The sequence below is a fragment of the Vombatus ursinus genome, unplaced genomic scaffold, assembly GCF_900497805.2.
Source record: "Vombatus ursinus unplaced genomic scaffold, bare-nosed wombat genome assembly UNPS02010548.1, whole genome shotgun sequence".
NCBI classification, from domain to species: Eukaryota; Metazoa; Chordata; class Mammalia; order Diprotodontia; family Vombatidae; genus Vombatus; species Vombatus ursinus.
In genome coordinates, this window is record NW_020950326.1 from 19,950,015 (window position 1) to 19,962,422 (window position 12,408).

At 43.3% G+C, this 12,408-nt stretch overlaps 1 protein-coding gene across 4 annotated transcripts in view; it reads right to left on the minus strand.

Moving 5' to 3' along the window:
- Positions 1 to 12,408, minus strand: part of ARHGEF4 (Rho guanine nucleotide exchange factor 4) — a 420,624-nt gene that overhangs the window by 209,060 nt on the left and 199,156 nt on the right. The window contains exon 1 of one of the 4 annotated variants that reach the window (XM_027854702.1): positions 4,804 to 4,869. The exons of the other annotated variants lie outside the window; for them this stretch is intronic. Coding sequence (XP_027710503.1) covers positions 4,804 to 4,858 — 55 coding nt within the window. The 5' untranslated portion in view covers positions 4,859 to 4,869. Of the gene's footprint in view, positions 1 to 4,803; positions 4,870 to 12,408 lie in introns of those variants that run through there. 4 annotated transcript variants of the gene reach the window in all.

Here is a 12,408-nt window from a genome sequence, read left to right on the forward strand (position 1 = left end):
CTCATTTGTGAAACAGGGGAAATACCAGCTGAACTTAGAGTGCAGAACTGAGATTAGAACCCTATTAGTTCCAAGACTACTGTTCTTTCCATTCTACCACAGTGCACCTACAATGAGAATTTTTCATTTGCTGGTGATAGTATTCCCAAAGAGAGAAGGGTGGTAACATGTTGTCTGACTACTATGGTACAGTGATATTCAGATGACAGTTCTTAGAGTACAGATTGCCTGCACCTAGACTTTTGCACAAGTAATAGCAGATTGTTAGATACTTGGGAGAGAACCCACGTCGCTTTCTTTTTTCTTGTGAGTTGGTCCTGATCCCACCTATAGTGATTCTCTCTGATACAAGGGGCAAATATAAATAGAGAGCTCCTGGGGGAGATGGGAAAATGCTTCCTTGATGCCAAACATGGGGCATCTATGAGCCCTCTCTGAAAAGGAAACTGATGAAACATAGGCACAAACCCAGAATGACTGAGTTCCAAAGAACTGATCTGTTAATAATGTTGGAAACACATCCAGAACTTAAAAGCAGGTGTGAAAGCCAAGGGACCCGGCAGAACTGAGGATTTAAGGATAGGAAAATGTGCAAGAGTGGGAGGGATATTGATATAAAGTACATGAAGATCAGGTAGGAAAAGGGGCAGTAGAAATCCAGTGAGCACTGTTTTGTGATTCAACCAGTAAGGGAGGTCTCTTCCACCAAAGGAGGCGGGGTGACATTTCAATGGAAAATGCCGAGACTTGACATTAAAAATGCAAAGAGTATCTCAGAGCCAAGGAGAGTTCAAGCGGCCCTCTGCTGGGTTTCCCTGGCTCCCTCTGGGAGAGCAACAGGCTCCTGCCCTGACAGTAAGCCACAGAGGCAAAAGAAATAGTCTCAGCCTGCAGGCATGAGCCCTTTTGTGTTTCCCTTTGGAGACTTCAAAACAATCCAGCAGCTTAAAAATAACAACCAACTATATCAACCACCAGAATCATCAAAACACTGTCAAGTATCGATTTACCAAAGCTCCCATATAGGCTAGCCTTATCCTGTTTTAATAATGTTTCACACATACTCCCCTGCTCTATCCCTGGGTTTAAAGACTGACCTAGATATTATTATGGATTCTGGAAAAAAAAATTAGAAAAAAAAAAACTATCTCAGAGTTTCTTAACCTTGTTGGTGTCTGTGAACTTAAAAATCTTTTTAAAGTAATGATTTTAGGAAAATTGGTTTCCCTTGTAATCTTTCCGTATTTTATTTTATGCTTTTAAACCCATTATTCTCCAAAAGGGTCTATAGGCTTCACTAGCTTGCCAAAGAGGTTCATGAGACACAAAAAGGTTAAGAACCCCTGACCTTAAATCATCTACTCCAATCTCTTTACATTAAAACGAGACAAATGAGGTGAAGTAGCTTGACCGAGGTCAAACTGCTAGTTAGTGGTATAAAGAGACGGTCCTGGTCTCTTGACTTTCAGACCAATTCTCTTTTCATGAAATCTTGCTTCCTCCCCTTGACTCCTATTAAGGGGTCCTCACTGGGTTGGCCACACCCTTCGCCCTCCCCATACAGGGCAGTGGAAATGCTGTGGTTTTAGAAGTGGAACACCTGTGTTCCAATCTCTGTTCCACTTCTTACTCTTTCCGTGAAAGTGGGCATAACTTTGTTCTGATCCTGATAATCACTATGGTCTCTTCCCAATCTGAACCCTTTATTCTGTAGATGACCTTGGAAGTCCCTGTCCTCCAGTAAACACTCCATCAAATGAACTCTCCAAGCAAATAGTTGTGTCAAGCCAAGACCCTGACCCTGTGCTCACCCTCACCCCCACCCTCTGAACTCCTACACTTTTCTGTAGACACAGCCTGGGATTTCTCTGGAGCCCAGAAAGTGAGCCCAGTTCTCCCACATCTGATTTGTCCCGTATCTCAAGGCACAAAGATCCTTGGGCCCACAGTGAAGGACCTAAAAATTTTAAGGGAAGAAGTTGAGGCCCAGATCTGCTGCTATGTGACCTGGGTCAGTTTAGCTGGCCATTCAGGGCCATAGCTTTCTTGTCTGTGTAGAAAGGCCAGAGATGCTCTATAAACTCTGAGAGACTGATATGAAAATGTCTTATGACTGAATAAACATAAAGGACAGTTTATGAATAAGTTCAGGCAGCATGGCAACTGGATAGGGCACTGAACTCGGCCTGGGCTAAAATCCTGCCTCAGACACTTATTAGTGATAACCTCTCTCTACCTCAGTTTCCTCACCTGTAAAATAAGGGAGTTGGTCTCAATGGCCTCTAAGACCCCCTCCAGCTCTAAATCTCTGATCCTATCTAAAAAAAAGAAGGAAGTTGGATGGGGAACTGACTGGATCCACTTATTCCATCCTCTCCAACACAAAGGAAGGGATGGAATTTATTTATTTGAAGACGATAAAAAACTTATCAGTGTGAATTATTATTGTTATTAATTTCTTATGCTGTTAGGTGACTTTTCAAATGTACTTTCTCATCCCAACTCTTCACCAGAAAAGAAAAGACCAAAGAGGGCAAGAGGAGGACAGGAAGGGATTGTTTAGGACGGTATTTGAAGGGCTGCCATCTTGAAGAGGGATTAGAGTTGGTCTGTCTGGCCCCAGAGGGAAGTACTAGGAGCAACGAATTGAAGCTACAGAGAAGTTTCCCAATCTCATACTTAATAGCTGCTGTGTGAACGTAGGCAACAAGTCAACCTCTTTGGGCCTCAGATTTTCTCATCTATAAAATAAAAATGATAATTCCTGTAATACCCATCTCCCAATTTTATTGTGAGGATTAGGTGAGATTATGTATGCAATGCACTATATAAATGTAATCTACAGTTACTGGTATTAATGAGGAAAAGTTTCCTACCAAGGGGAGCTCTCCAGAATTGGAATGGGCTACCTTAGGAGATAGCCACTTGTCAACAAAGTTGTACAAGGGACGAGGATGACTAGGTGGACTTTTAGGATCCTTTTAGGATCTTAAGATTCTGTAGCAACTGTAGGCAACTAAGTGGCAGTACATGGAGCACTAGGCCTGGAATCAGGAAGACCTAAATTCAAATCCAGCCTCAGACACATACTACCTGTGTGACCCTGGACAAGTCACATAACCTGTCTGCCTCAGCTTTCTCAACTGTAAAATCTATTATACAGATAATTAACAGCCCCACTAACCAGGGTTGTTGTGAGGATCTAATGAGATATTTGTAAAGTGATTAGCATATAGTAGGTACTATATAAATGCTTATTTGGAGATATTAAGTTGGAGATATTAAGAGACTTTGTTTCACCCATACTTGTATTTGAATGCCACAGTGCTAACAGTCTGTCACAGATTCTGGGAATAGCAAAGCTGGAAAGGACCTTAGAATTCACCTCAATACAGTCTCCTCATTTTACAAGTGAGGAAACTGAAGCGTGGGGAAGGTTAAACTCTGGGTTGTATGGTATAGTAGCAAACACACTGGCCATAGAGTGAAAAATCTCAGGCTCAAGTCTCCTGGGTACCTCCCTCAACCTCTCTAAGACTGAGTTTCCTATCTACAAGAAATTCTATCTATGAAATGGAGATTAAGCTATTTTACCCTACTTACATTATAGGGTTGCTGTAAAGAAAGTATTTTGCAAGCTCTAAAACATATATACATCTGAGCAATTATTATGATGATGATTATGTTATTTTCCCAAAGTTTGTACATCTACTGAGCTGAGATCTCCATCTGGACTGACTCTATCCAATGCTCTTCCTAGTATAATAGTGCCTTATTCACACTTGTTGATTGACTGATTGCAGAAAATTAAATATAAAGACACCAGCTTAGCACTTAACTCCATGGGGAAATTGACTATATAAAAAGGCACTATCAGGATCATCTCCTTTAACAGCCCTTGTCAAGATTTCTTCTTACTCTAGTTTCCCAAGAATTCTGAAATCCAAACAAGAAAGCCCTCTTCTACAGGTAAAGAATATGGTGCATACAGGTAGGTACCAACCAGGGGCAACACAGTTCTAGTCTCTAGTTCTAGTATATATATACCAGAGCCAGGAGCTAAAATCTGGCCTCTGGACCGTGAATGTGAATGAAAACCACTATGTCTGGGATCGTGTCTAAGCCTAGAAAGCTGTCCCTTCTTAGGAGAGTTTAAAATGTGTTTCATACTATGGCATTAATTAAGGATAAACCAGCAACTGGCCAGCTTCTCTCTATGACTGTTACACCCCAACAGCAGAGTTGCATCCGTACAGTTCTGGGAATCCCAGCGGCTAGGTAGCTGGTATGTATGTACATTTATACCCATATCAAGAGTTTGGAAAACCCATACCTTTGCTCATTGGTTCAAAATCTGGGAATCCATTCAACCACACTCCCAATCTGTACTCTGATAAAGGATGCAAGTGACCAAATTTTAATTTCGCCTTAAAAACATACATATGCTTCCTCATTTTCCCAAATTATTTCATCAGCTCTCCCAACCTAATCTGGCTGACCAGAACCACGAAGGTCAATGGAATAAAGAGAAGGAAAGGAAAGGAGAGTGAAAAGGAAAGGGGCGGGGGGGAGGAGAGAAAGGGAAGGGAAATAAGGAAAATGGAAAAGGAAGGGGAGATAAAGAAAGGAAAGGGGGGATGGAAGTAGGGAGAAGGGCAAAGGAATAAGAAAGAATGGGAAGGAGAAACGAAAAGAGGAAGGGGATGAAGACGAGGGAAGGAAGAAAGGATGGGAAAGCAGAGAGAAGGTAGGGGAAGGAGAAGGGAGAACCAGAGCGAGCAGGGAAGAAAGAGGGGCGCTTACCAGTGGCTGAGTGCAGACTCTCCAGGCTCCAGTACCGGGACAGGACTCCTCGCATCCCCCCGCCGCCCCCGCCCCGGCCGCCACACACCACCCCGCTGCTGTCGGAATCGGAGCCCGGGGACAGCCCAGCGCTGCTGCCGCCGCTGCTGCTGCTAGTGCAGATCTCGCCGCTGGTCTGCCCGCTGGACTCGCTGGGGCATTGCTGGGTCCTCATGCAGGCGGGTCGGAGCTCGAGCCACAGGCTCTGCGGCGGCGGAGGCGGAGGTGGTGGCGGTAGCGGAGTCGCGGGACAGGAGCCCGGGCTGCACGAAGAGGAGGTGCCGGAACCGGGGCCGGCGCTGCCGTCGGAGAGCCGCGCGGACTGCGGAGCCCCGTCCCTGTCCCCACCGCCGCCCGTCGGCTGCACGATGCAAGCTGACATCATGGGGCTCCGCTAAGGAGGTTCCCTTGGCCGGGATCTGAGCGCCTAACCCTCCTTCGGCTTCGGCTGCAGCAGCAGGAGCAGCAACAGCAGCTTGGAGCTGCGGAGGGAGCGCGGGGAGGCTCCAGAGGGGAAGCAAAGTTGGCTTCCGCCGGTGGAAACCGAGGCACGTCTCAGGTCTGCATTCCCGCTCCAGCGGCTGGGCTAGGTGCCCAAACCTGGCGCGGTGGCATGGGGGGGGGGGAGGGGAAGGACGGAGCTGGGGGGGGCAGGTATTCCTTTGCTGTCTTTGCCAAAGTGCCTAGGATGGAGGAAACCGCCTTCCCTGGAGTCCTTGGAAAGGGCAGACAGCAGAGGTGGAGGTCAGCAGAACTGACAGGGCTTTGAGATCTGGACGCTGCTCAGCAGCTTGGGTGCCCCCTTCTCCCGCCCCTAAGCCTCGTTTCCTGCAAGGCAAGTGCAAAGCCACCCAGGCAGAAGAGCCAGGATTGGAAGTGTCAGGGGAAGTGGTTAATTTCCATAGTGCATGGCGTTTGCAAAATAATATTGAGGATGATATCGACAATAGTGATGATGATGGCGTCGGCAAAATGCAGACAGACTGCACTAAGGATCCCCCCGCCCAAGTCTAACCTGTAACTGCGGAGCGTCGGACATCCCTGCCAGACGCCCCGAGGCCGGGGTCCCCGAGAGAAGCTGCCCTGACTCGAAGCTAGCAGGCAGAGGTTCGCTTTTCTAGTAACTTCCAGAAGTCATTTAAAGAGAAAAGGATTAAGCTGAGGGGGCGATCGAGGAGGCTGCAGAAAAGGGCTGAGGAGCCAGCGGAACCCTGAGAAGAAAATGCAAAAGGCTGTGTCCAGCAGCAGCCCTAGCGATAAACCAGGTGCTTGCCCCAATCTTCGCCCGTAGCCATACTCTTTCTGCGCGCAGACGCTAACCCGAAGACCTCCGGAGTCTCTGTGGCCGGAGGGGGGACCCTACGTCGGGGCTGTTATTTGCTAGAAGTCGCTAGTACTCAGGGATCTACTGCGGAAGAGAGCCTGTGCGCATTAGTCAGACGTCTCAATCCTGAAAGCAATGTCGCTGCAGTCCTACACCAGGCTACACCCGGCGCCCACGCCAGGCAGTGATTTAAAATCCAAATCTGGCAACACTGACCTACAGGGTATTGAGAGTTTCATCGTTCCAGACAGTCAGTCAAGCAAGCAACAGCATTCCCTTTAGGGCGAAGTATTTGCAAAGCCCTAGATAAGGCTATATAGGAGGAGGGTGGGGGTAGTGAGAAATACAGATGCCCCTTGCCTCCCTAGAGAGGAAGGAAGGCCCTGTTGGAGAGACAGAATACATAAACATACCAAATGACCAAAGAACATTCTTGGTACAACCCACTGACAAGTACTAAGGAACACAACAAAGACTGAAAATGCTACTAGGCAACTAGCAATTAGCATATACAGCCTTGTCTTGTAGTTATTTATACTCCCCAACTAGACTAGGAAGCTCCTCGAGGGCAGGGGCCAAGTCTCTGACATCTTTGTTTCTCCACTGCACTCCTGACCTTAAGGAGGCACTCAAATATTTGTAGAATGAAAGGAATAAAAATAGTAAAATAAAAAAATGTCAAGGAAATAAAAAAAAAAAGTAGGGAGTCAGTAGAGCCTTGGTTAAGGCCTTTGAAATGGAATGAAGTGACCTGCATACTGTTAAAGGCCATGTGAAGTAGTGGAAGTAGTAGGCCCAGCAAAGTTAATTGACTTTCCCCAAGTGACAAAGCTTAGTGTCAGAACCAAAAGTGGAACCTAGACCTCCTTTCCCCCAGTCCACTGTCCTTTCCATTATGCCAAACAGTGTAGGAGTCTCAGTTCTGCCATTAATGGAATGCTATAAGTGTCAGACAAGTTTCTGTACTGAAAGTTTTTAAAAAGGAGCTAGTTTCTGGCAAATCAGGTTTCCTTTTCTACTCATTCCTTTCTTGTCCCACTCACTCACTACTCCAAGTCTTCTTTAGACTCTTCCGATGGGTAATTAAAGCAATTGGAAATGGAACGGTATGGGCCAGGAAGAGTCAAGATGTGCACAGGATTCAAAACTCTTCCTTTTTTCCAAAATTCTTCCATGGCACTGTGAGCCAGTTCAGTCTTAACGATACTAATAAAAGTTGGCATTCGTGTAGCAATTTAAGGCTTGCAAAGCCCTTTACGTAAATCCTCTGATTTGAGCCTTACGAGACTGTAAAGTGCTTTTATTATCATCCTCACTTTATACATGAGGAAACTGAGACTTAGGGAGATTAAGGAAGTTAACTCTAAGGTTCAGACTATTACTAACTGTTAAGGCAGAATTGGGACCCAGTTCTTCCTCACTCAAGTCCAGCACCTGATCTGATACACCAGAGGTGTTAAATACATACACCATCAGTGGGCCATTCTTGCATGAGCCCTAACCAGATTAAAATGTAATTGAGAAATATTTAACAAAAAAATGAGAATACAATAGAACATAGATGATGTTAATATGTGGTTTTCTAAGTCAATATGTACCCACAGAAATTTGATGAAAGATTTATTGGCCCAGTTTCTGTTGAAGTTTTATACCACTGTGTTACAGCACTCTGCTTCTAGAGACCTCCTCACATCATTTGATGTTTACTCTGATTAGTTCATGCTTTTGGTGACTGTTGAAAAAATAAGTAGTTTATAGTAGTTATAGCACTAATAACACTATAGGCAATATGAACATCTGAGTAAGTCCCTGAAGCTCCCAGATAGACTTTCCCAATCTTAGAGCACAGACAGACTGTATTAATTCAGATTTATTACAAAGGGATGATTCTGGGAAGAGGGGGAGAAGTCAGGCTAAGTTTGAGAATTCCAAATTATAGCATTTTTAATTAAGTTTTTCACTTTGAAGTATGCACAGTAACTGTGATTAACTTTATTGAGTAGTTCCAAGAATCACTCATGCTAGACCTGCTTTAATAAACAGAATACTTATTGTTAATTAGTACATTGTTTGTCTACAAGCTGATGTTGCCAACACACTGAAAACAGCTTATATTAAATAACTTCAACACCCCTTGCTACTGACTACCATTACTCATTCTTCATCTCTAGTGCAAAGGAAAACTAGCCCAGCCCTGTTTAAATTATTTACAATTTCCAAATTAAAGGAATTAAATAAATTATGTATACACGCATCTATTTGGTCTGGACCTAGGCTTTTATTGGTATGGTGCATTTCTCAATATGGAAACTCCCTCTGCCAATGTAAGTGAGAAGCTCCTTAGGAACTGATATTGGTGACATGGTCATGGTCACATAACTAGTATTTGTCAGAGGCAGAACTGTACCAGGTCTTCATAATGCCAAGTCTACTATATCTGTCCGCTATGCTGTGCTGCCTCTTAATTAATATACTTCCCTCTCATCTTCTAAAGAGAAGCTAGACACATTGAGTCTCACCAACTAACTTTCCCATATAAATATATACCTATATATGTATAACTATATATGTGATTAACACCCTCAATTTCCACAGCGCCTTTCTACTCAAAAGATATTTGTGACTGGGTGTTAATGGACTCTGAACAGTTATTTCCTGTTTCCATTAAGAACAGGACAAAAGGGAATGAATTTAAACTGTAGCAGCTGGGTCTTAGATTAGACCCTAGAAAGGCCTTCCTTGCCTGTAAGGGCAAAGAGAAATTCTGATGTGGTGACACAGGAAGTTGTGGAGTTACCTCCTTTGGAGATCTTGAGCAATAAATAGGGGTAGACAATTCCTTGTTTGGAATGATTTGGGTTTAGGCCTGGAGAAGGATGGCCCAGACGAAACCCTGAAAGCTCCCTTCAGGCAGAAAATTAAATCATAATATAGATGACGTCCTGCCTTCGAAGATCTTGGTTCATCACTTTTCTGGAGTTTATGACTCCACCCAGGTCAACTGCCCAGTTATAGGGAGATTACATGGAGGACAATCTGGAGAATGTCTGACATCTGGCCACACCTTCCCAAGCTAGTGAGACAGGAGCCAGGCAGGGTCATCCCTAAAAATTGGAGAGATTCTTAGAAAAGCAGAATTTCTCTGAACTCCTATAGCACTTAAAAGAGTGTGAACCATTCTTGTCCTGGATCGTATAGTATCTTATACTGTTTCCATAGATGCTAGTTTTGTCTCCCCACCTGGACCCTAAGATTTCCAAAGACAGACATCCTCACCCTGCTCGAGGTCTCAGTAGCCTTTGACACTGTTGATCAACTTTATGTCCTTGATACTTTCTTATCTCTAGGTTTTCATGACACTGCCATCTCCTGCTTAGCCTTTGTGGGTCTTCATCCAGATCCTGTCCACTAACCACGGGTGCCCCTAAGACTTTAACCTGAGCCAAGTTTCACTTGGTAATCTCATCAGCTCCTATGGATTTAAATTATCATCTCTATGTTGATGTTTCCCAAACCTATTTAAGGATCCCAGCTATAAGGAGCAGTTCTTTCCCACCCTACCCTCAAGTTTCTAGCATACATTGAGGTGGCTTAAGAAAAAAATAAAAAGCAAAGAAATTAGTACAAATATATAATTCCTTTCTCAGGCTGGCCTCAAACCTTAGGACATATTAATTAAAGGAGAGTGTCTTAATTGTGAAGTCAGCAGGCTTGCACCACCTCTCACCTTCTCTTTTGGCGACCTACTCACCATCTGCTCTGTTCTCCAGCTCTACCCTTCACCTCATTTGTAAATACACAGAAATCCAGTGCCCTCTGTGTTGTGCCACTCTCAGAGCTGGTACCAGCATTTTTTGCTTAGTTCTGTCATCCTAGTCTGTTCCCTTACTCTTGACCTTTGTGACCTCCTCCTCCCATCAAAATCGATTCCTCAGGTTTAATAAACTGATCTATATTAATGTATTCAACTACCTTCAATTTAAACTGTACATTCCTTATATGCACTCTTCTTTTGTATGTTACCTTCCCAACAGAATGTGAGCTCCTTGGGAAGAGGATTATCTTTTTGCCTTTTTTGGTATGCCAAGTGCTTAGCACAGCGTCTAGCATATAATAAGCTCTTAATATATGCTTGTGGATTGACTGACTAATGGAAGCTAAAAGCTTTACCCCTTTCTAATAGTCTGTTTTCTTTTAGCATATTTGCTTTAATCCAAAGGAGAAATTCTAACAGTGTAACTTCCGGTACTTTAAGGCTCTTTTGGGATATATATAAAATTTATAATATACATAATTTATAACATAATATATAATAATTCATATATAGTATTCATATATAATGTATATGTATACATACACATACATTATATATTATACATTATACATACACACATATGTTATATAAAACACACACACACACACACGCACACCACATATATACAAAGACATAGAGAGAGAGATTGATTTATTAAGCACCTACTATGTTCCAGGCACTGTTCAAGGCTCTGTGCACACAAAGAATGAGACTATTGTTGCTTCAAAAGAGTTTCATGATCAAGGGAAGACAAGAAGTAGATGTATAAGTATATATAGAATAAATATAAAGAGAATACAAATTAATACAAAGAAATTAAATAGCAGGCATAAAGAGGGAGGGTATTACTAGTTTGAGGCAATTGAAAGTTTCCTGTAGAAAGTAGAGCTTGAACTATGACTCAAAGGCAGTGAAGGATTTTATGGGGCAGAGGTGGGGGTGGTACAATTCAGGCATGAGGAACAATCTAGCAGTGTGTGTGTGTGTGTGTGTGTTTCTGTAACAGAAGGCAGGCCAGTTTGGTTAGATCACAGAGTCAGAAAAGGGAGTGATATCCTGGAAAGCTGGAAAAATATGTTGGGGCCAGATTGTGAAAGGCTTTAAAAGTTCAACAGAGGAGTCTATATTTGATCCTAGCAGCCATAGGGAGCCACTGAGATTGACTGAGTAGGTGAGTGGGAAGGTCAGATTTGCAATTAAGCAAAATCACTTTGGCAGCAGTAGCAGTGAATAGAATGGACTGGAATGGGGAGAACCTTGAGACAGGAAAACTAATGAGGAGTTAGTTGCAATAATCTGAGCAAGAAGAGATGAGGACCAGAACTAATGTGGTAGCCCCATGAGCAAAAGAAGAGGTCAGAGGTAGAGAAGAAAGGGCTGGTATGGGCCCCTGATTGTATAGGAAGGATAAGTATGAAAAGGAACAAACGATTATGAAGCAAGGATACTGGAAATATGATGGGGCCTTCAACAGAAATAGGAAAGTTTGGAAAAGGGAAGGGGGTGGGAAGAAAGTTAATGAGTTCAATTTTGAACACATTCAGTTTAAGATGTCTTTCAGACATTCAACCAACAATTACTGATGTAGGATTGACACTCAATAAAGAGATGGGGCTGGGTATATAAATCTGTGGATCATCAGCATAGAAATGACAATCAAAACCATGGGAGTTGATGAGGTCACCAAGACAGGGAGTGTCGAGAGAGAAGAAAAGAGGGCCCAGGACAGATCCTTGGGGAGCACTTATAGTTAGGCTCTATGACACATATGATCAGCAAGCAAAAGAAATGTAGGAGTGGACAGACAGGAGGAGAACCAGAAGACAGGTATGTCACAAAAACTCAGAGAGCACAGAGTATCCAGGACAAGAGGGTGATACCAGTGTCAAATGCATGGAGAAAAGACTGAAAAGGAGCATAATACTTGTCTTTAAATGTTTTTAAAACTGACCTATAGAAGAGATGGCAGGTTTATTTTGTGTTGCTTCATTTTATGTGATTCCCAAACAGTTGCATGTAAAAAAAATTCCTATAAACTGAATCCTATTACAAATATGCTGTGAGGCAGCTTTCTGCTTAAAGAAATCTTTGGTAAAGCAAATAGCTTACCTTTAGTTTGTCAGTCATTTACATCTGGAGAATCGGGAGTTGAACTCTCTCAAGGTTTCAGTGGGGTATGCCTGAGTGCTGTATCTCCACACTAAACTAAAATTGGGACTTTCTAGCCATCTCTGGTTCTGAGATACCATTTTCAATTGGAACATGGCAGCGCAACTTGGGGCTTCAGAGCTCCCCCAACAGGCACATTTCCCTAGTGCCAGAGCTTCAGTCAGGATTAGATGGCACAGAGCCCCCATATCTCTTCCTTCATTCTCTCCCAAGAAGAAAGAATAACATTTTCTCAATAATTTTTTTTTCAGCCAAAGAC